Source organism: Chlamydotis macqueenii, chromosome 5 (assembly GCF_036417535.1).
Source record: "Chlamydotis macqueenii isolate bChlMac1 chromosome 5, bChlMac1.mat, whole genome shotgun sequence".
Lineage (NCBI taxonomy): Eukaryota > Metazoa > Chordata > Aves > Otidiformes > Otididae > Chlamydotis > Chlamydotis macqueenii.
Window position 1 is genome coordinate 40,576,393 of NC_141560.1, and position 22,783 is coordinate 40,599,175.

Sequence of the window (22,783 nt, forward strand, 5' to 3'; positions counted from 1 at the left end):
GCTGTATGGAATTTCAGCATCACAGAATTATAGGTTGTGCCTTGACAGTTTTTAAGTCAAAAAGAACTTTGAATACTTACATTGTACTTCAGGAACTCTGACAGTTTTTCATTTCTACTATGTAAGTTCTGAGTTCAGATGATTTCAGTGTCCAGGTTTTATAAATCAGAGCTGAGGTCAGTGCCACCAGCCACGTTCTCATTGGGGAGAGGAAGAAAGCCAAAGTCCCATAGGTTCGCTGCAGGAAATAGCACGAATAGACCTGCCAGCCCAAGAGGAGTGCCATTGCTAGGTGAACAAGCACAGCCATCAGGCGTCGGACGTGATGCATGTGAGAACGGAAGCTGTGACCTTGGCATCGCAGCAACAGGCACCAGCACAGATAGGCCATTAATGGCAGGTTGAAAAACAACATCTGAAAAGAAGAGCAGAGAAAAATAAGACAGTGAGCAAGCCATGTATTCTGGGTAACATACATAAGGGCATAAAAAGATAAGAGCACATAAAGCTAACCCATTCTAAGGGATGAGTACAATTCCTAGAGCTGGAACTCTAGTCAGGATGCGCTTCCATGACTGCAGCTGACAGAGCTGTGGCTGCCTGTGCCTCAATCCTAGGCCAAGCATTCCTGCCCACTCCCTTGCAGCGGGAGGCACTGACATGCACCTGACCTTTCTTGGAGCAGGTTCAGGGAGCTAGACTTGGCAAAATACTAGCACAGTAAAAAAGGAAGATCCTTATGTCAGTTTAGCTCTCTGATCCAGCCCACGGTGGTGTCAGGCAAGTGTTAGCACTGGCATAAGGGAGGCACCACAAAGAAGGCAGCACTAGCTTGGTCTGGCTTAAATGCCAAAGAACTACACCCTCTCATTCAGACTAACAGCATCTGTGAAAACCAGAGGGCAGCCAGGTCAGACTGTTGGGAAAACTGGACTCATGTACTTGGAGAGTGACACCTACTGATCTGAAGGGTTATTCAGCGCACAAGGGCTGCCCTGGCCATTCAGTTCCTTTTGCTTAATCACTGCAACCTGCGTGTGAGCCGAGGACAAAAAAAAAAAAATTAAAAAAAAATAGAGTGGTAAATCTGTGGAGATGGCCTCTAATCCAGACATCCAGGGAGTCCAAAGCAACATCAAGTAGAGGAAAGAGGAAAAGAGAAGTTTGAGAAGATAATGCACAACCTCTTTCCTTTCTGCCCTTTAGATTTGCAGAAAGTTAAGAAAGAGCTGTCTGTAAAAAAAAAAAAAAATCCGAAAAAATTCCCAGAAGAAAGCAGTTTGTCAGCCTTAATTTTTATAAATACGTACCTGTAAAATCCCGACCACAAATGTCAGACTGCCCTGTAAGAAGGAACCACCAACAAACACCCCAAAGGAAAAACAGGCCCCCACCTGGCCATCTATCAGTTCACCTACAAACCACGGTCCTGAAAGAGAGGAAACCAAACATACAGCACCATCAGAAAATACAATATAGACATGGTCCTTTTTCACATGGCCCTTTGTCCTGCTGAGCACAAAGCGGTTAACTGGGGAAAATGACTTCTCTACTGCTTCTCTACAGTAACAAGCCTAATGTTTTCATCTTCAACAAACAGCAATCTGATAAACGTTCCAGATGTGAAGATACCATGGTACACCAATGAGTTGTGGCATGCAATGAAAATATTTTAAAGTTGGTTTCATCTCTATGACAATTTTCAACACCACATATAACATTTTCCTTATGAGCGCAGTGAAAAGATAGATCCTTTCAAATGCTGGACTTTTCCCAGAATTACAGTAAGACATATGAAACACACGGTTATAAACAATTCTAGTTTGGCTCAGCTTAGAAGTCAAAATAGGCAGGCTGCTCTGTGGTATGCATACTACACTGACTGCCAAGAAAGTAGCTATTTTAGTAACATAGTATCAGAGGAGAAATGAGCTAAAATTGTTACCATCAGAGCTGAGATGTTTTAGTGACATGTCATGTGAAATGTGCTTTCCATATACTGATTTTACACCAAGGTACAACCAGATCTTATTCAAAGAATAAGTGAAAACCAAATTTAAATTTAAAATACTCACTTTGCTTTCAGAGTAGTTTAATAATTTAAGTGTTTAATTAATTCTAGGGCTTCTAAGTTGGGTTCTTACGAACAAACCTTTAGTCTCTTTGGACATCAAGTTTTCAAGATCCACATAGCTTTTGTAGCTTAAGTAGATTTTCCCCATTCTCCAAGACAGAAGTCTCATTTTTCATCAGGATCTGATGTGTAGTTTAATAATACTAATTTATGTCGTCCAGTACTCTAGGTTACTTACCCAGAATGGTGTATAAATTCAGAACCAGAACTGAGTAATAGAAGGTGTTTGTTTTACTGAAGACATGAAGGGAATATGAGGTCAGAGTAAGTAATCCTGGCTTTTCTAAACAGAGACAACATTTAAGAAAAATACACTTGATTCAGGTTGCAACACATATATACTTACATATAAAATATATTATCTTTCTGAAACAACTCTGCACATTATTTACTCATTCTATTAAATAAGAAATATAAAAATAATATTTGGTATATCTACAAAACAAGTGCAAGGGAATGCATTTCGACTATACTGTGATAACTGACAGTAAGGAACTGATAAATGTAACAATCTATGTTAAGAACAGCAGAAGAAGCTGCCATTCTAAATGAGTACACTTACTGTATGTAAATAAAACCGAATGACCATTTTATACCCAGAAAATGAAGTTAACTAGAATGAAAAACATGGAGAAAGTTCATATTAAATGAAAAGTAAGAGATTCAAAACAGTAACTGTGCAAGCCCAAAAAGGCAGGTCAGCATGGACTAGATTAACTGGATTTTCTTTGATTAAATCTACTGGGTGATATCTGACAGCAACTTTATCTAAAATGAAGGCTAGGTGTTAAAATGGCAGCATTCTGACAAGTGTGTGATGTTAGAAAAAAAAAAAAAAGCAATATTAATTTTTTTAACTGAAGCACACAATTCATAGATTGAGATCAAGAGAGCCTTCCTATAAAAGTTAGCTTTTAGAGTTCCACCTATTTCATGGCTCCCCTTCTCACAAAGCATTAACTCCCAGAGGGCAAGTTTGACCTTTGGAAAGAAACAGCTCTGACAAATTTGTTCACTAATTTGTGAAACATTTGTTATGGTCTACAGGGAGCTCCCTGATCACAGAGTGCTAGCTCTTTTCATTTTCAGCTGCTGAGTTCCATAACAGCAACTGGAAGTCTGTTCTTTTTCTATGTAAGCTGTTGCTGTAGTTACCTCAGGATGCTACGTGATTATGAGTATAAAGGAAGGGACATACACTGACATGAATAGGAAGGGAGGTGGCTTCCAGAAAAATCTCATTGATAAGGTGTGGTTCAAACAATTGTTTAAAAGATAAACACCACAAGCTTAACAGTATTAATATTAATTTACCAGATTTATCACAAACAAAATATCAAGTTATGACAGAACTGGTCTAAATATCATTTTGATTAAGAGTCCATCTGTTCATGTTCTTTGCAAAGCTTAACAAAAATTATTTTTGTAGAAGGAAGTCTGTTCCTCCACTCAGGCGACAGAGAATTCTGTGCCAGCTGTAGTGAAACAAGCACATATACAGAACTAATACAAAATAAAACATTCCTTTCCCTATGCATTGGATTCTTCAGAGAAAAAAGAAAATGAATCCTTTAGACTTCAATTAATTGATTTTTTTTTTTAAACAAAGATACCTGATCAACTTTTTAGTTTGTAATTTACTTTATTTGATATATTATAGGTTTTCTGGGTCCCTTTAAAAGCAAACCAGCAACTTATGAGAACCCAATCACACCCCGCAGTACTAGATGGAAAATATATATGGTGATTAACAGCTCAATTACTTATATATTGTTAGCATACAGATAAAAAGTAAAAAAAGTTTAGGGAAAATTACATCCACTAAACACCACAGACAAACATTGGTTCATACCTTTGAGTGCTGGCTTTTGGAGGTATCTGAAAATGACAAGCAAGGCGATCTGAATCAGTACAATCAGTCCAAAGAGCACACGAGCCTGAAAAGACAGTTTTAACTCTAAGGCAGCCCTGGAGTAGTAGCTGGCTTTGAGCATGCCTGATGGACGTTGATAGAATGATACAAAGACTTCTAACTGAAACACATACTCAAAGCTTGATGGTGTCATTGAACTAAAGAGTAAAAAGAAACTTAAGAGTTTCTAAGTTGTTGGACTTGCATCTTACTGACTTGAATTCAGTTGGATGGCTGAAAGTGATAAACCTGAATCTTCCAAAAACGAGGTTACATCTATTGAAAAAGTGTAAATCCATTTCCTATGTAAAACATTTTCTAAGCGCTGTACTTAAAAGAACCGCACTTCCAGACATTGTGGAGAATATCGGTTACAATATTGATTAACAAAACTAATATAAAAATTTTGAGACAATTATGATACTATCTACATTCACGGGGACTTTCCTATGTTGTTCTGTAAGTGCAGCCGAACTATTATGACATGCCTTCTTTGCACATACTGAGCCGTAACACTTCTGGATATGACCTGGAACTTACTGAAGTCAATGGGAATTTTGCCTTCCTCTTTGCTAGAGCTAGCTATCATGTCAACAACTCATGTAAAACTTTTTCCAGCATTCTTGCCAGTACACATATTGCAACAGATTGCAGTGAAGTTTTCTTTGATTTAATGTTTCCTTTTTCTACTATCTCCAGTAGCTTCTTTTCTCTTTCTTGCTTGCACAAAATATGTGCATCCCTATACCCAGAAATGAACAATTGTGACTAAATCCAGGAAGTCAATTGTTTGCATAAAACATTGCTGCACATTTATGTTTGAAGCGTGCAAATTGAGAAAGGAAACTTGAAATACTTATGAAATTCCAATGGAGTCATATGTGGAAAAATCAAAGCGCATTCAAGTCTGACAGGAATTAGGAAAATGCCTCCTGCAATCTCTTGGGAAAGCAACATGGAATGACAGCTGTTTTGCTGAAAGTACTTACCAGAACATAGTGGTCAGTGAGAAGAATAAACGATGGCCAAAAGCCAAATTTAAGAGAGAGGTTTTCTTCCATAGCAAATATATGACCCCGTGTGCTAATTCTTCCTGAAGCATCCTAGATTGATACAAAATAAAGAGAGCAATTAGATACCATTAGTGTACAAAATACCTAGTTAAAGTTGCAGATTATCGTTGCAGCTTTTCTGGAAAGATCAAATTGATACATGCATATCTGGCGTACTTCTGTATTAAATACTTCTACCTACAAGGAATTACTTACTGTCAATTTTGTAATTTCAAGTAAATTGGGGATTGTAGAATCATAATCTGAAAGTGCTACATACGAAGGAGATCCTGTCAGAAATTCAGGAACTTGTGGAAGACAGCGACTATTTATTGGCCACCACCACCACTTGTTTTTTGAAAGTTCAGTTATGGATAATAGCCCATCTTAAAATAAGCCTTGTTTGTGCTTCTTTGAAGCCTTGTTGTGCTTCTTTTCTGGTGTATTTGCTAGAAACTGATATTGATAAACAATAACAGTGCTACATTTATTCAACAGTTTGATATTTCTGCACATGTAACACTGCCACCTTACCTTCCAGTACATAATAATGGTTTATGTATAGTAAAGTAGTGTAGTATGTTTAGTGTAGTTACAGCTGAGAGAATATTTGGACAATGCTAGAAACAATGTACAGCAATTGAGTATTCATATTTTCCCCAGGTACCTAACTCAAGCTAACACTTCATCCTCCTCGCTTTCCCAAAACCATTCAGTTACTAGATGGAATAGTGATTTATGACTGGAGGGGAAAGGAAGTTAATTTTTTTAAAATCACATTCTGTTTTCTGATAACAAGCATGCATTTGCAAACATGCTATGCAGGCCTGTATAACCCTCTTTAAATGTTGCTCCGTTTTGTGCATATGTTTTCATCATAATTAAAAAAACAAAACCCAAACGACTTATAAAATTGAGCTTTCTCATGTAAAGCATCACAGAAATTGGTAACAAGTGAGGAGGTAGAGCACTGGCAGTACAGAAAGGCCATTAGAAAAAAAAAGCAGTACCGCTCTTGTCCTGTGAGAAATAATGCCTAGATGGGTTCTGTCAAATAGGACAAAGCTGACATTGCCATTACTATTGTACAAATGTGCATAACATTAGAACAGTCTGATCGAGTTCTTCAAAGGCCACTTGAAGGTACAAAAGAACAGAAGCATTCACTGAAAAACATTTTTTTTTCACCCAGTAATCTAATATCAGTTAAATCTGATGTTCTGGGAAATAGAAACCATATTCACTCTTACAGGCTGACAGATCATGAAAAGAACTTCAAATATAATCAAAGACAGCATTCCAGTCTTCTAGATCCAGCTCCTTTGGCTTCTGAACTAATATGATGCTACTTCCTATTTTTCCTGATTATTCTTTTTTCCAAGACAACCGTAAAAGTTAATTTTTGCCCGTTACTCAAAATAATTTATTTTTGACCAATTACTTGCTCTCCTGTCATGTCTCATATTTCTTAAGAAAAATAAGAATCTTTTCTTTTGTCCAGATGCTTTATGACTGTTTTCATGCTCTGCAGTGTTTCTTCATTTAATAAATCCTTTTTTTTTTTTGTAATCAGACAAATATGAAAGGAAGTATATTATAATGTATTTTGTCCCTAGTTATGTGATGCAGAAGGGTGATGAAGCAGACATGACAACATAAACATTGAATACAAAGAATGCCAACAGGTACCTTACCTGGACAGTCACATCTATGTGATGGAACCCTTCACTGTAGTTTTGCGGGCTCCACTTCAGTACATAGAAAGGGCCAGACACCTGATGCGCATTCCCCAAGTGAACTCCATCTATATAGACTTTGACGGAGATAACAACAGAAGGAGAGAAGGCCAGAATCCTAAGGAGTGAATAAACAACAAAACAGATTTGTTACAGGACTTGCAGATTTGTCATTACTTCCTGAAGAGAAGTCCCTAAAGATTACACTACCTTGTACTTAAGAGTTCAAAAGAGTTAGAAATTAAAACAGTGAAATATCTATAGGCTAATGGTAACATGGTAGCTCTTTCCTACAGTTAAAAAGATAACTTCTATATGGTATTGTGCAAAAGAATAGGATAGAAAACTGGACTGTGGAACAGATGAAAAAGTGGCAGAGATCCTCAGGTCATGGCAGAAATAATCTTAGAACTTTTGCTGTCAAAACATTTTCTAACACAAGTAGGATGCATCTTCCTGCACGCATAGAAACACATAATCAAATACTTGTAGATGTCTTCAATCTTTATTAAAAATTGCCAGTCTCTCTCTCTCAAATTCTTTGTTGCTGGGTAAGAGGGTAAGACTGGTATTACAGATCTGAGATACCAACAAATATAGTATCACTTGGCAGTGCTTATATTCAGAGAAACAGTGATACTAATATAGATTCAATATAGTACACATACAATTTCTTTCATTTCTGGTAATACAAAAGGCATTCTAGAGCATGTTTCAGTCAAGTAAAGGAGTCTCATATAGTTATGGTGAACAATTCTACCAGTTCATGTATTTAATATAATCATAAGAATGTTCAGATAAGGTTCTAAATAGGAAACCAGAAAGCAGGTAGACTTAGTAGGACACTGCTTCCTAACTGAAAAGCATAATGAACTTCTTTCAATTGTAATTCTGGGAATGCAATATACCCATATATTTCATGCATATTGGTCTAACAGCAAATATAAAATGTTGGAAAGGGCACAGAAATTTGAAATACAAATGAAAAAAAAATAGAAAAGGTAGGAATGAAAAGATGGAGAGATTTAAAATAAATATGAAAATTGGCACAGGCTTAAGATGTTTTAATATATAAGGGATATAAAACTGAAAATACAAGAAGCTAAGAAGTGCGAAGCAAATAGAAAAAAAACACTTTGAAAAATACATAGACAAAATCCTGAAATCAGCAGAGGCAATGTGAACATGTGAGATTAATAACACAGATTACGTGCTAATCTAACTCTACCAGCTTTGGTTACATAAAAAAGTTAAATTGACTTTAGGGGAAATAACTACACAAATAAAAGAAACATGAATTACCACTATATAATCTGCTTTTATCACAGATACGACACAAAGTGAGCTCTCAGGAACATTCTGCTAGAGAAAAGTGACTTCTGAGAACAGTGGACACACACATATTAAAAAAAAAGGTTTTGTGTATATATAAATATATATGTATATTATAACCAAGAAAGACCCCAAATATTAAAATATAGTTAAATATTGTGAGATTACAGGGTACCTGATATGAGTGGAATAAAGAATTTTGTCTAGTGGTTCATGAGCAGAACTGCTGTAAAGGAAGGATTTGGGATTGGTGATGAGAACCACAGGCCATTCTTCAAAGTTAAGATCTGCGAAGCTAAAGAGGTCATGATCAAACACAAGGATTCGGTATCTATAATGAAAGGGAAAAAAAAAATTTTGATTCAAAAAACTGCATGCACAGCTGATTCCCATGCTTCCCAAGTCCCTAAACAGAACTTGTTTGATTTATTTTCCATTTATTCTCTTCTGTAATTGATCCTATATTAACCAGCTCTGCTTTATTTACTGTATAGCTGGTTCCCTCTGATCAGGTTCATTTGATTATAAATCGCTGAAGCACCACTCACAATTCCAAATGTCAACATCTATTGAATTTTGCACATGAACTAGATAGATGAGCATTATGTTAAAGAATTCAAATATAATGTACATTACTACAGTGGCTGGGTAGGTACTGTAGCTATGCACAAAGACCCCAGTGTGCACTCTTCTTGTATGCATACAAGTATCTTTCTTAGGATTACTGCAGAATAAAAGCTCATATGCTACTATACCCTCCATGTAGCATTGGACACTTTTTGATATGCTGCTAAAGTAACATTTCTCAGGCAGACTATTTTTGTCTCTAAAATTCAGCTGGTCTCTAAAATAAACAGCTGGTGCAGAGCATGGGTATTTTGAAGTAGCGATGCTGACTGTTATTACAATGTATTTTATCTACTTTGAATACTAAACACATACTAAATGGACATGTAGATGGCCTCTTTTTAATTCCTAAATATCAAGAGTGAATTAAAAGTTTACTTTACTTAATTTATTAGCACACTGTTGGTATAGGGAAAAAAATCCCAAACTTACACACAGAGACATTTGTCAAAAGCATTAACAGTAATAACCAGTCAGGCAGATCTAATGCTTCTTTCAAATTCTCCATACAGCACAAAAGGGAATCACAGTATAACCAAGTAGGCTCCATGTAATTTACTCACATGGGGTTTACTTACCTCCTATTATCCATCCAGTCTCCCAGTTCAAGTTCCAGAGTGCCGCCACGGTGCTGACTGTGCAAGGCTGGCATCAGCCCACCCAATGTATGTAAATGCCCGCATAAGTAGGCTGTGGCAGAACTAGTAAAAAAACATAAAGATTGTGATTACTGGGTGGGAAGGAAATGCCACTGCAGAAGACCTGAAAAGTGACAAGCAAGTATGTGAAGAGAGGGAAGAAATGTACTTCAGGCTGAATAACACAGGGGAAAAAAAAAAGATCTTACCTCATTAATGTTCGTATTCCTGGGGCCGGGGAGATGATTGTTGAGGTGGGAAAATGGCCAAACCAGATAGAATGGTTGCTGTGCAGACTTTCTGTTGCCATCAAAGATAGCTCTTTCATTTGATTCTGAAATAGGCAAGAGTTTGAAAGACAAACAAACAACTAAACAAACCTGTTCAACATTTAGGCTATTCAGAAAGAAGAGCAAAAGGAAAGCAGAAATAAACTGAAGAAGAATGCAATTCATCTTTTTTTTTTTTACAGAGAATATTCTCAGTTGCTTCAGGGACCTATGCATGGACAAACCATACTACAGCACATGTCCCTAAAACCCAAAGTTGGAAAAAGAAAGTAAAAACAAGACGCTCAACACCTTCCTTGCAACAGAACACAGGAAAAGTGCAATATAAAGAAAGATTTTGGTAAACGATGTTTCTATCCTTTCTACTGCTTATTTACATAGTCAAAGATGACATGCTTCAGTTGATTTTGCTAACATCTTTACCTTACAATTATCATCTCTACTATCTCTTGAGTTGCTAGATGGCCTTTTATAGGCATGACAGAGCACAGAAATGCTGCACCATATGCTTCAGTCATTTAACTGCATGAACTATGATGCTAAATCTTGAAAATGTTATTCAGCCATTGCTCTTCAAGTTAAGCAAAAGTAACACTTTATATAGCAGGTAAAATTTCTCTCCTTTACTTGCTTAACTTCCAATATTAAATCAACCACTTACTGTCCAGAGACTCCCAATACCAGTAAGATCCCAAAGTCTAACAGAGGAGCCAGGAAAACTAAAACCAGAAAAGAACACAAATCTACTCTTTCACCATTTTGCAGATCATCTTTTAGGGTAACCCAGAGAACTACCAACATATTATTTTCTCTCCTACCTGAAAAGAAAAGCTGAAGGGCATGAATAAAGGAAACAAATAAAGGTACATTAAAAAATAATGGATTCAGTATACCATTCTGGGTTAATGTAACAGGCTTACTAAGTGAAATTCTATTTCCTTTGCCTTTATAAATTTGGGCTTTAAGAATATTTTTACCTAAGCTATGAAATCAAATCACTGATACAAATTTAATTTATTTTTCAAATTCCTGGCAGAGTTTTAATTCTCAACAAAGTTACAGGTATCTACCTTTACCTTCAGTTTTGTACAAAAATCTGCAAATGATGCTCTCTGGACTCCTGCTGCTGGGTTAGCAATTAGCAAGCAAATGCTTGACTTCCTGCAGCCAAGGACAGGAGCTCTAGACTCAACTGCATTTCTTAGCTCCTTGAGAGTTTGTCTGGAAATCTACTGCACCCGCTATGGATTACAGTAAACGATGAGAACAGCACTTGGCACTCCTACATCACCTTTCATCTAAGTATCAGCAAGTGCTTTACACACACTTAATTAAATGTCAAGCCTCCTTTAGACAAGATTAGAGGGAGAACATTTTACTTTTCATTGAGGCCATTCTCACAGGCAAAATACGACATCTGTTTACCATGACACTCTACCAACACTTCAAATGAGTATCTCAAGAACAATAGCTTATCAACAAACTACAGAGAAAAATCAAAGGGAAGCAAAATGTTATCTAAACTGATATGTGATTTAAACATTGGGATTAATGTTACTCTTTCGAAACAATGCCATGTAATTTTTATGGCCTCAAAAGATCAGACCTCACTTTCATAAATGACACATTTCTTTATAGCATTATCTTTCACATTATTCCATTGATAAGTGCAACTGTCTCATCTGTAATATCACTGAAAAAAATTCTAACAAAGCAAAAAGGAGTGAAATTAGAAAGTTTGGGCTGTTTTTTCAACTTTACAGCATATAAGGAAATTATCACTCAAGTCTAGCTAAGTGCTAAGAAATGGCTGACAGCTTCCTTAAAATGTCTAATTTGACATTTTTGTACTCTATTAAGTGACACATTCATTTTTCTAAATGTCTCGTGTATAATGACTTAAAACCGTAAAGACTCTTAGATGAACACAAATCTTTCAGACAATTCTTCTTTATAAAAACAAAAACTCCAAACAAACCACTATAGAAGTAAAACAGGCAGCAAAATGGAGTAACGGAGTGCCAAGACTTATAAAATACCATGTTTAAAATCCCAAAGAAGTTATAGGGTCTCTTAGGGCCTGGGCTGAGTGTGGCATCCACGCAGATGAATGAATAGTTCCCAAAAGAGGTGCTGTGGATGTAATGGAAAGAGCCATCTTTACGCCAGGCAGAGTATTTCCTGTCAAAATAAAATGGAAATATTGCTGTTAGGAAAGCTTGCAGCAATGACAAACAGGACCGGCATAGCGTAAGTGCAAGATACCTTGCATTAGATCTAGCTCCATCTTGTTACTGCAGTAATGTCTCTTCTTAAAAATCAATGGCATTGAAAAGTCTGCACTTCAAAGCAGACGCATTAGATGGGTCATGTGCTAAGATAAGCAAGAGGTTAGCACACAAACATTTTTTAAAATGTTAGCATAACTACACTTCCCTGAGCAACATGGTACTTTTTTATGGATAAAGGATAGGCCAGCAGCATAAATGATGCAAAACACAGGCAAGATGACAGGACAGCAGGATCTTACACAACTCTTAATTAAGGGAGATCTGCAAAGGAAAAAAATGCTTGTATTGTGTTATTGTTAGTATCTGAAATAATTTTTCAAAAATAATTTTTCCTTGCTCACCTAGAAATATCAGGGACATCAAGTCTTGTCTCCACTGGTTTGTTACAGATATCTTAAGTTACTCTGATGTAGAATGATCAGCTGTTGGCTAATGGAATATGATTTTGAACCAGAGAAATACTGAATTTTTTCAGTTATTTTCCAGAAGATCCAAACCAGAGACACGACGCTACACTAAATCTTATAAATAGCAAAGAAGGCAGCATTTCCTCTTGCTTATTACTCTTTTTTGTTTTTTCGCATAGCAAATCTCACCAGTTCTCCTGTCACCTGTGGAATGTCATCAGAATTCTTCATTCAAAGAGTAAAAGGAGACAGCAGAAAGGGTTGTGGCTCTTTTGCACATTACCTGATGTCAACCGAGCTCTTGAATCTTAATCTTAAAATACTCTAAGAGAGAACTGTGAACAGGGAAAATCTAAAAGACATGCCAACTAATTCCACCTTTTTTTTCCCCCATGGTTTTATGCTAATATTGGCTATGACAAATACATGTAATAATGAATATATAACTTACTTTCTCTCCTTCCATTGACAACAGATACTTTCAACTTTCCTAATTTCTAAAATTGAAGTGCTTTTAATACTTCATGCTAGATAGGAATTGTTCATATCCTCCACTGGTAAAGACAGATAATATTCCAACTAATGGTACCTACAAAGTTGCTCAATTAAGAACTAAATTCTGTAACTAAAATGACTGTGAGTAAATCTGAGATTAACTAAAACTTATTTGTTTTAATTGAGGGGAATGGTTTCTGTTTTCCTTTGGGTTTGGGGGTTTTTTTAAACTCCCTGCATGCTAAGCGGAAGCTAAAACATCCCTGAGTTCAGATGATGAGTATAGTTTGAACACAGCTGCCCAGAAAGCAGTTCATATCACTATTCCTCCACCAATCAGAATAAACAATAAAATTGCCAGAAAGGTTGACCAGAATAAAAGCCAATATATTGAAAACAAGTTTCAGATATAAATCAATATTTCCAATGCCATAAAGACCCTTTCACAATGTTTATTTTTTTGAAGTTAATGTTACCTTTATGAACATAATGAATTTCAATACGGAAACTGAAAGCTCAGTATCATAATCCTAAAATTTCTGCCTTTAGTCCCACTTAGCATATGTGTAACAGTTGAATCATCCTCTGCTCACACTGAGGACAGAAAATAGGAACCCGTGTTTTTGTGTAAAAATATTATTGTATTTCAATATATAACTGCTGCCTTCTTTAATTTTAATACACAATGAATACAAGAATGTGGTGTTGAATTACTGTTTTCCCTAGCCTCTATTTTTATATTTGCAAGCTACAGCACTCTAAGGTGTACAGCAAAGAATGAATTATTTGTTCAGGGATCACATAAAGACAAGCAGGCAGTCCCTTACTGTTGCTTAGACAAAAAAAACCAAAACAAAACAAAAAAAACCAATGCAACAAAAAACAAAGCAAAAAAAAAAAGATTGTTCTTTTGACGGTTCAAGGGTGAGGGAGAAGAAAAAGCTTCCCACAAGACTCCATTGCACTCCACCATCTCCCTTTTCTCTTCCTAGAGAGTGGCACATTTACTAAAAATTTTCTTCATCTTTATATTTTATTAATGCATCAGATTAATAAAATTGTCCCTGTAAAGATAGTTCTGCCTTTAGTGATGCTTAATAGCTTTTGAGGACTTCGAGTGCCTTTTTCAGTCTTGGATAGAAAGCATGATACATCTCATTAAAGTTTCTTTATTTTGCTATAATGACGGACTATAAATGAAGCAAAGACTATTATGATAATACATTTGTTTAGCAAGAGACTGGAAATTAATAAGCAAAAGCTTATTCACCTGACTCAGAATTGCACACAGATGTTCTTAGGTTGGCTAAATTGCTTTGAAATTTCACCCTAATACCTTCCAATCCCTTTTGTTATAAATGTGTCTTCAGTGTGGACGAGAGCTAGGTGGATCCATACATCTTTCCAAACAGTAAGCTTGTCCAGGCCAACAATAATTCAGGGATGATCTGGCAAATTCACTGGTGCTACATCTTCCCATGTTGTGTAACTAGGACTTCTGATAGCAGCCTTAAACTAGAGTGGAAGACTGATACTAGATTGTCATGTAGCTACAACTGTGGCAAAAGATACAGGGATGTGCACTGCACTAACACATCCAAAAGCCTTGTTAGCACCGTATAGTCATCCCTTCATCTTAAATTCACATCAATTCCATGTTCTCCTGCAAATGCAGCTGCTGTAGGATCCTATCCCACAGAATCTATGGGAAAATGTATCTGCTCCTGCTGGACCACAGGGAACTGAATCAAACTGAACTATCAAATATTTAATCTGTGTTCTTATTGCAAAGTGGATCGTTTAAGAGCCTGAATTAAAGTAGAATTCAGATTTCCAAGTCCTCCTCCAGTTCCAAATTATACACAAGATTTTGTGTTCAGATGTGAAGGGCAGAAGAAACTGAGAAGTTAAATATGAGTTACAACTGACGCTGCCTTTTCAACGTTACAAGCAAAAGAGCCAGCTGCAGAAGGGAAAGTTTCCTCACCTATCTTGACATTTAAATTTCAAGTGTGTTCCTCAAGAACATTTGTCCACCCATCATCATCGTCTGCCTTCTTGCTTCTCTACTTTCAGTTTTCTAAAATGACTCAGATGTGAACAAATGGCTCAGATAAAATTTACACCCATATGACATGAAAAGCCCTTTTGGGCATGCAGAAAAAGCATTTAAAAAAAGGCTAAGTTTTATCTTTCTTTCTCCCACCCCCCATCTATTTTAATGGGAAAAAGCATTCTTTGGGAACACTGGGTTTGCAGAAATATAGCATACAACTGTTCTGACAAAACTGAACACATAATGCACAGAACATTTCCTAGACACAGGCAGATTTTCAATATATTAAATTACAAAACACAATGGGATAAGAGATAAGAAGTCTGTGCAAAGAATTCTCTGTTTTCTCAATCTATTCTGCTCTACTAACTGACAACAGAAAAGACAGAGAGAATAGGAAATATGATCCTGGACTATAGGAACATCAGGGAAAAAGCATATATGTGATAACTGAAAACAGAATATTGTTTAGGGAGTTTGACCTTGAATGTAATGGCATCTGTACGGTATATAAAAGTACCTGTAATAATTCTGAACACTATCCAGGTGTGGAATGTTGAATGAATCTGTAAGGGAGAGAAAAAGGAAATTAAGAAACTTTCAGATCAAATTGATCATTGATCTCTGTATTTTATTTCCTAGTGTTGAGATCAAGCAGTCTCAGCAGACACTGAAGAGTTGTTTTTTTTTTTTAAAAAAATGCATAAATGACAAGCAGACTGTCTAAGTGTGCAGAGAAAACATTGTATACACGATGCAGTTGATCTAAAAGTGAGAACAGTTTTCTCATTTAAGTTTCAATTCAAAGATAAAGTTGTTGTGGGAATATAAATTGTCATTTAGTGGCTAAAAGCTAACCATATGTTTCCACTTTGGCCATAAAGCTTTTCAGAAGCTTTTCAAATTGGGTGCATTCTCTATAAGTAAGACCTAACTCATTCAAGGAAAATAAAGTAGCAATAGCATCAGAGATTAGCATATGTAAAACAGACAGCAACTTAGGGAGGTTTGTACTGCAACTGGGGTCCACTTCTTCATTAAGGCTGGTAACAGAAGCCTGATAAGGAAATGGGAGTAAAATTTCATATAAGGGCTATAAATGACAAAGCATGTGTTTATTTTTTTTTCCGAGTGCCAGCCTTTCTAGTTTTAGCCTTCCTGAAACATCTGGCTTATAGATCCTACAACATTGTTAGCTTGTGTTTGAATGCTTGGAATGTAGCGACAACTATGACCTCGATGAGTTATTTCTATTAAAAAGAAACTAGATTTCCTTTAATTGCTGAACATATTATATTTTTAAACTTAAACCTGTAGGGGGAGGTCTGTGAAAAGTAAATTGAAACCACTTCTTCAGTAGGGTCAGGTTACAGTTTGTCCTTCCATTAAAAGCTGGGGTATATAAACTAATGACCTGGTAACTAACATCTGAAGCTACATTCTACCACTCACCAGGCAAAAGCAATAAATGAAGACTCTTATTTCCTTGGTACTAAAACTCCAGTAAGTGCCTGTAAACAAAGTGTGTCCTCAGTAGAGCAGTCACGTAGACAGCAAGATATGACTCATAACCACCACTAACACTTCTATATTCTAAATTGCCTAAATCAGCTCTGTAATCAGAGGAAAGGAGGAGTTGTTTCATTTCCTTCTTACCATGGTTCCCTTTGATGTCTATCCACTTGGTTTTTTCCATGACCCCTGATCTCTTCAGGATTGACTGGTAAGTTCTCCATTCTACCTCTAGCTGCTCAGATCCCAGTTTATCTCTTGTCTTAGCATCTGTCAAGTCACCTGAAAGCGTACAAAGGTGAGATATAACTATAGGCCTACACAGTTCACACAAATACTGTAACTAGGCAAGCACCCAATCCAAGCTACCTAGTGTAAGTGTGTCTGCAGGCCTCCTGTGTGCCATCTGGATGTTTCTGTCATCTGCTCCAAGAGGTAAATGCTTTCTAGTCCAGATGCAGCAGCCTGTTCAAACATCTATTAACCACGTCACTGCAGCATGTTTACTAATGCCGTGCCAAAGTAAGGAAAATTGTTACACATTCATTATACCTGAAGATTCTAGTCATACAAGCTTTGTTTAACTTCACACCTTCTGTATCCCCTCAAGCTCCAATGAAAGTTTGAACCATTCCCATTACTGTTCATATAGTAACGCCTCCCTGCATTGCCAGTTAAAAGATAAATGCTAACTATTTCTGAACTCTTAACTTAAAAAGCAAGCAGCAGGTAAGTAACTGTCAGTAGAAACAAAAGTCCAGGTCTAGCATTAAGATTCTAAAGCCTTGCATATAGTAATGGCTCAAAGTCTTTTTGATTTGCATGCAAAACTTAATCAATTTCAACAGTAATAGTAAGCTATCAAATCAAACAGCAAGGTTTATTTCACCTGTCTCGGTATATGTGTTCAAATGGAAACCAGCAATGATATCTTAATGTTGGTTCACAGGTGAATTTCATACAAATGAGCAGGGATTGTTCCGAGAGAGGAACTGGTGTTTAACGACTAATCACAGACATTGCTCATTTCTGTGATTTCAAATATGAAGAATTACATAGAATCACAAGCAGGTGGACAAGAAGGAAGGTAGGTGCTAGCAAGGACTAAGGTGCAACAACAAATATTGGGTAAACAATAGCTATATCGCATAATTATGTCTTTGTTACGTATAACACACACTGAACTCACCGTCAACCTCAAGACATTGAACAAAAACTAATTCTCTTGGGTTTAGAAGTTATTCTCTTTTGCTTCTAGCAGTCTATCTTCAGCTGCAATTCCATTTCCATTGCTGAAAGACTTAAGTTACAAGGCTTTAAAGTTCTCTCTTGAGATCCTAGAATTTTGCTTATTTGCTCTTCCTTTGACAGCACATTCAACAGGAAATTCACACTTCTGAATTGCTCACCTGTTGCTAGAACAAGTGCTGGCTGAATTATATCAATTGTTTCAGAACAGAATTTTTCAAAGTCAGGAGCTCGTTTGGGACCTCGAAATCTACTGATATGAATATCTGACACCTGCAAAACAGAAAAATGAAACACTATTCCAAGCAGAGGATTATTGCTGCCCAGGTTGTTCTGCAAAGCCAAATACATAAGAATGCAACATAAGAGCAGTCATAGTGATTCATATCAGTACAAGGGATACAGGTAGAAACAGAAGTGGATGATCAGGGGAGAACACAAGCAGAGCAAGCATATGATACTGCATCTCTAACCCCTAAAATCACATTTACATTAAGAAAATTTCCATAAATCTAAGGGTATACAATAATATGGGGAAATACTTAGCTATCTACAGTAAGTGGCCTGTTGACTTTCAAATTCTGTGAGCTTCTGGTGAAACACAGCGATTTTGTTGCAGGAGAGAATATTAAGCAGTTCTGCAAAGCAAGTATAGGTCAGTTACCTATGACTTGAGGCATACTGAGAACTAATTTTGTACCTGGTGTGACATTTCCAGTAGCTGAGTAGAAGGATTTCTAACATTCTCCCCATGCATTTTAATGGAGCTGACGAGTGTGCTTAGATCCCATTCTATGTGCCTTCATGAAGGCAAAGATTGCCCAAGAAACGATGATATCACTTGTGCAAAGCTGTAAAAGACGCTGTTCATCTCTGAACCAAACAAAGCCCTCACTTCAGAAGAGCTGTACGGGGCAGGAAAGGGAAAATAAGAAAAGTAAGATTTTTTTTTTTTTTTTAAATATTGTGGTTTTGCAGGTCTGTCCAAAAAACATCTTGGGTGAATGCTTTCAATTCCACTTTCCATTCCACTTCAGTAAATCAATTAATAAATTATACTTCTCAGTTTAGACAAATGGTATTTGATGTTCAAAAAACAGCAAGCACATGCTCATGGCATCTGACAGTATCACTAACTAAGAAAGAAAAACAATAACTTTTACATTCAATTTAATAAACCTGGCTCTTGTAATGCTTTTTCCTTTTTGAAAAATCCAGATAAAATACCTTGGAGATAAAATGGCTCAGCTTCTACTTATTTAGTAATTTGAATATGTAAAACACATTGCCCGAATACAGTTTTTAATTCTGCTTAGGAAAATTCCCCATTTGCTTATATAGTACTTTTGCTTGGATCAGAATTGGATGCTAAAAAGAGTAAACTCTTTTAGACATATCCTTAACTTCATTTTTATTGATACATTCAAGTTAGCGTGAATCAAAAAGCACAGTAAAACTACCTCAATAAACCCAACTTTCTACAGACATCTTCCCACTTTCTTCAGACATCTTCCCACTTTCTTCCCCTACTACAACATTAGTTTAATATCTACAAAAGGCTTTTCTTGTAAGTTCTAAGAGTTACAGTATCCTGGGATTAAATTTCTGTCATCACTAAAAGCCATGAAATATGAACATCTTGGGAGTGGAGCTTCTTACTTTTTGTAAAAAATTAATTTCAGAAGATGTCCCAATAAAAGGGAAGTCAGTGGGCAAGGGGAAAAGCTTGTAATGCTGTTTAATTCCAAAAAATGTAGGTAAAGGCCCACTTGCTGCATTTCTTCTCTTTCCCCTCCCTCTGACGGAAAAACTTGGCCTCTCTCTTATTGCATCATAGGCAGTAACTTTTATCAAAATGAGTTGGAAGAGACTTAGGGGTGAGGAGAAATTACCATCCACATTCCTTATCTAGAGAAGATGCAGCTCAGAAAAGGCAAGTATTAAGAAGGGAGAATTACAAGGTGATTACAGCTGATTACAGCTGACAGAAAGAGGAGAAAAATCAACTTGTCAAATATTGAAGTAGAGTGCCTATGAGGCACTGGATAAGAAAGGAAGTTCTGCTATAAGAAAGATGAAAGAGTCATTAACACAAGATTATAGTACAAAGATTGGAATTTAGTTCAGTTTAAGAGAAGACAGTTCTGTGGATGGGAGGAAAAACAAGGCAGGAACTGCTGGGGGAGGAACCGATTATCTTGAGCTCTATCCAGTGACCTAGGCTAGATCTATGGAGTCACCAGAGCGCCTGAAGCCTGTTTCCCACAACATCATCAGGCACAACACTGGAATTAGTGCTTGATTCATTTCTAAGTCAGGTCAATGATAAAGCAGCTGTTAAAGGGCACATCTGAAAGAGAACATAACCACTTGAAAGTAAAGCCAAGTCTCAAATTAGCTGTGCTGTGACCTGTCCTTGGGAAAACTCCGTTTCAAGTAACACAACCAGAGAGAAGACGGCAAGAGAAGTATGGAGCTGCACACGCTGCTTGTCAGCATAGCTCTGCAGCTGCTATATGCTGCTGTGGTTGACTCTCTTCAAGACAGCAACTCAAGGTAGGGGCTTTATCTACACTAATTCAAGCATATCTCTCATCTTGATATCTGTCCTGCAGTAAAGATAAGCCTTAAGTCACTTCAGGCAAAATTACTGGAAAAACTCACTTTGAAAATGCATAGCAACTGGAGAGAAAAAAAAAAGGGCTAATAACGTGCTGACTTATGCACTAAGAGCTCTGCCTGCAGCTAATACATTTAGGCAAAGTGTCCTTGAGTTTGAGAACAAAAGCAAAATAGTAAAAGCAGCCTATTTGTTAGAAGAAACTGCACAGCAACCCCTGTGACATCTCCGCCGTCCATTACCTGCAAATACGCAAACAGCCTCAGGTTGGTTACACACCAAGGGCTTCAGGAACTCTGGGGGGAAGAGTCAGAAAACTGGCCACAGAAGCACTCAGGCATGACAGTTTACTTCCAAGACTATGCCAGGTTAATTCGGATCTTACGCTCAACCTGGAAACAAAGCTGTGTACACTTAACCTAACATACATCTCTCTTGTACTGCACCTTCTATTGCTAAAAATCTGTGTAACTATTTTCTCAGCCGCACAACTTCTGGAAGGGGAGAGGGGCAGCAGAGCCTGCGTTTCTCAGGGGGACAGTGGAGAACACCGTCTGGGGTACTGACGACCCCTCCCCACCCAGATGGGTGGGCTCGCACAGCCGCCTCCGCCGCTACGGCGCCCCGAGAAGCCGGGGGCGGCCGCACCTCAGCGCGGCGCCAACCGCCGCCGCCCGCGCCGGGCCGTTGCTCGGCCACGCCACGCCCCCCCCCGGCCCCACTCACCTGCACTACCCACAGCAGGTTGGCGGCTTCCGCCCCGGGGCCGGACTGCGGGGCCTGCCGGCGGCGGCGCAGACCGGCCGGCGGCGGCGCTCCGGAAGGTGCGTACCAGTCCAGCAGCAGGGCCACGGCGGCCGCCGTCAGCAGCCCCACAGCCAGCCTCAGCATCTTCCGCCGCGCTGACACCAGGCGTCCGCACCGGGCGGCCGCCTCCTGCCCGTCGCCGGGCACCGCCGCGGGCTTCAGCGCTTCCGCGTCCTGGCCGACCCTCCTGGGCTTGTCGGGCCGCCCCAGCCACTCGTCTATGATTGGCTGCGAGGACCGATGCCGGCGCGGGGACGGGGTGGGCGCTCCCGCTCTTTCGGCGGTTTTACCCGGCGAGGCCGGGGGAGCCGCCTGGAGCTGCCAGGCCGCCCTCGCCCGGGCCGGGCTGCTGCGAGCGGCTCTAGGCCGCCCCCGTGCCCTGGGTTCTGAGCCTGCCCAGCCCTCCCTGGCTGAGAGGGTGCTTGGAAATGCCCCGAGGGCTAAACCGAAACAGGCCGAGGCGTTATCGGAAACGTGTGGGTCTGCGGGAGTCCTTCGGCTGCGTTCGTGATTTGAGGGATGTAGATACCGTAAGGAGGCCTCGGGCCATTTCTTCGGTCGAGAACGGTCAGGACAGAAGAAGACTATGAAGAGAAGAGATCAGCACCACATCCTGCTTCCTTCCACGTACAGCATGTAAACATTCACCCTTTCTTCTTTTCTTCTTCTTCAGTATTTATAATTCTACCTGCTCATGAATCTAGGCACTTGACTTTTTTTTTTTTTTGCTCCTGACATAGATAAAAAGTCTTTTTATGGTGTTTTGAACTTTTTTTTTCCGTATACACAATTTTAAACCTTACTATCACAACTGTACAGTTTCATAATTGGGAAGTTCTTTGCTGTTAACTCTCTACTTTCCTAACCACTGCCTGCGTTTGCTGTTGAGGTTTTTTTTACTCACCATTCTAAGCATGAGTTTAGCTGAAAAAGTTTCTGTCACTTTACGTCACTGTTTTATTTGGTATTTAATGTAGTATTCTCAAACAATTAATGTATTACACCCTTTTTCAGGTGTTCTTGATAATTTAGCTGGTCTTTTGTGGGCCTTAATGCATGTTTGCTTTGTCTTTTTCAGCTGCCTTCCATCTTGCTTGTCTGATTCCTACTTCTCCACAAAGAACACCCCAAGCAACTGCTTTTAAATCGACAGTTAGCAATCAGTAATACCAGTAATCTTGGGGAGTTCTTGAAAACCAGAGTTTGCTCGATTTCTTCCTGGAGCTATAACCATTTTAGTTCTAACATGACTCCAAGCTTCAGCATTTTGTCTCAATTAAAATTCATCTGAATTCCTGTTTTGTTCTTCTTATTTCCTCTATTATTTTAGTATCCATGGAGATCTTAGTGTTTTGTACTATTTCTGCCTAGGTGTGGTGCCAACTTTTTTTTTCAGAGGTTCACTGATACTTGTTTTGCTGTCTCCTAGCATATTCTTTTATTTGTATTATTTTGTTTAATAGGTCTATATTCTTATTCAGCTAAAGCAGCTGATTGACATTAGCATAGCTTCTTCTAAAAGTCCCTCAGTAAAGTGAAACCATACTGATAGTTCAGCTAAAAGATACAGCCACGCAAGATGCTTGCCTCACAGCAGAGGGGACTGCAGGCAGCCCTCTCGCTGCT

General features: G+C 38.2%; 1 protein-coding gene and 1 long non-coding RNA gene across 7 annotated transcripts in view; one reads left to right on the forward strand and one right to left on the reverse strand.

Annotated features, from left to right (window-relative positions):
* Positions 1 to 21,643, reverse strand: part of TMEM62 (transmembrane protein 62) — a 35,096-nt gene extending 13,453 nt beyond the window's left edge. For 4 of the 6 annotated variants that reach the window (XM_086749797.1, XM_086749799.1, XM_086749798.1 and 1 more), the window contains exons 1-14: positions 21,077 to 21,361; positions 17,892 to 18,003; positions 16,627 to 16,764; positions 15,491 to 15,536; positions 11,761 to 11,902; positions 9,641 to 9,765; positions 9,372 to 9,494; positions 8,342 to 8,497; positions 6,793 to 6,952; positions 5,036 to 5,149; positions 3,987 to 4,071; positions 2,313 to 2,417; positions 1,311 to 1,429; positions 81 to 415 (exon numbers count right to left, since the gene is read on the reverse strand). In XM_086749797.1, coding sequence (XP_086605923.1) covers positions 89 to 415; positions 1,311 to 1,429; positions 2,313 to 2,417; positions 3,987 to 4,071; positions 5,036 to 5,149; positions 6,793 to 6,952; positions 8,342 to 8,497; positions 9,372 to 9,494; positions 9,641 to 9,765; positions 11,761 to 11,902; positions 15,491 to 15,536; positions 16,627 to 16,764; positions 17,892 to 18,003; positions 21,077 to 21,241 — 1,917 coding nt within the window. In that variant the 5' untranslated portion in view covers positions 21,242 to 21,361 and the 3' untranslated portion in view covers positions 81 to 88. Of the gene's footprint in view, positions 1 to 80; positions 416 to 1,310; positions 1,430 to 2,312; positions 2,418 to 3,986; positions 4,072 to 5,035; positions 5,150 to 6,792; positions 6,953 to 8,341; positions 8,498 to 9,371; positions 9,495 to 9,640; positions 9,766 to 11,760; positions 11,903 to 15,490; positions 15,537 to 16,626; positions 16,765 to 17,891; positions 18,004 to 21,076 lie in introns of all 6 variants that reach the window. The other 2 variants (XM_086749802.1, XM_086749803.1) reach the window with 2 other exon arrangements.
* LOC147600551 (uncharacterized) lies at positions 21,622 to 22,453 on the forward strand. Its single transcript, XR_015258773.1, has 2 exons — positions 21,622 to 21,793; positions 22,236 to 22,453. It is a non-coding gene; the product is annotated as an uncharacterized LOC147600551 (long non-coding RNA).
* Positions 22,454 to 22,783: the final 330 nt, after the last annotated feature.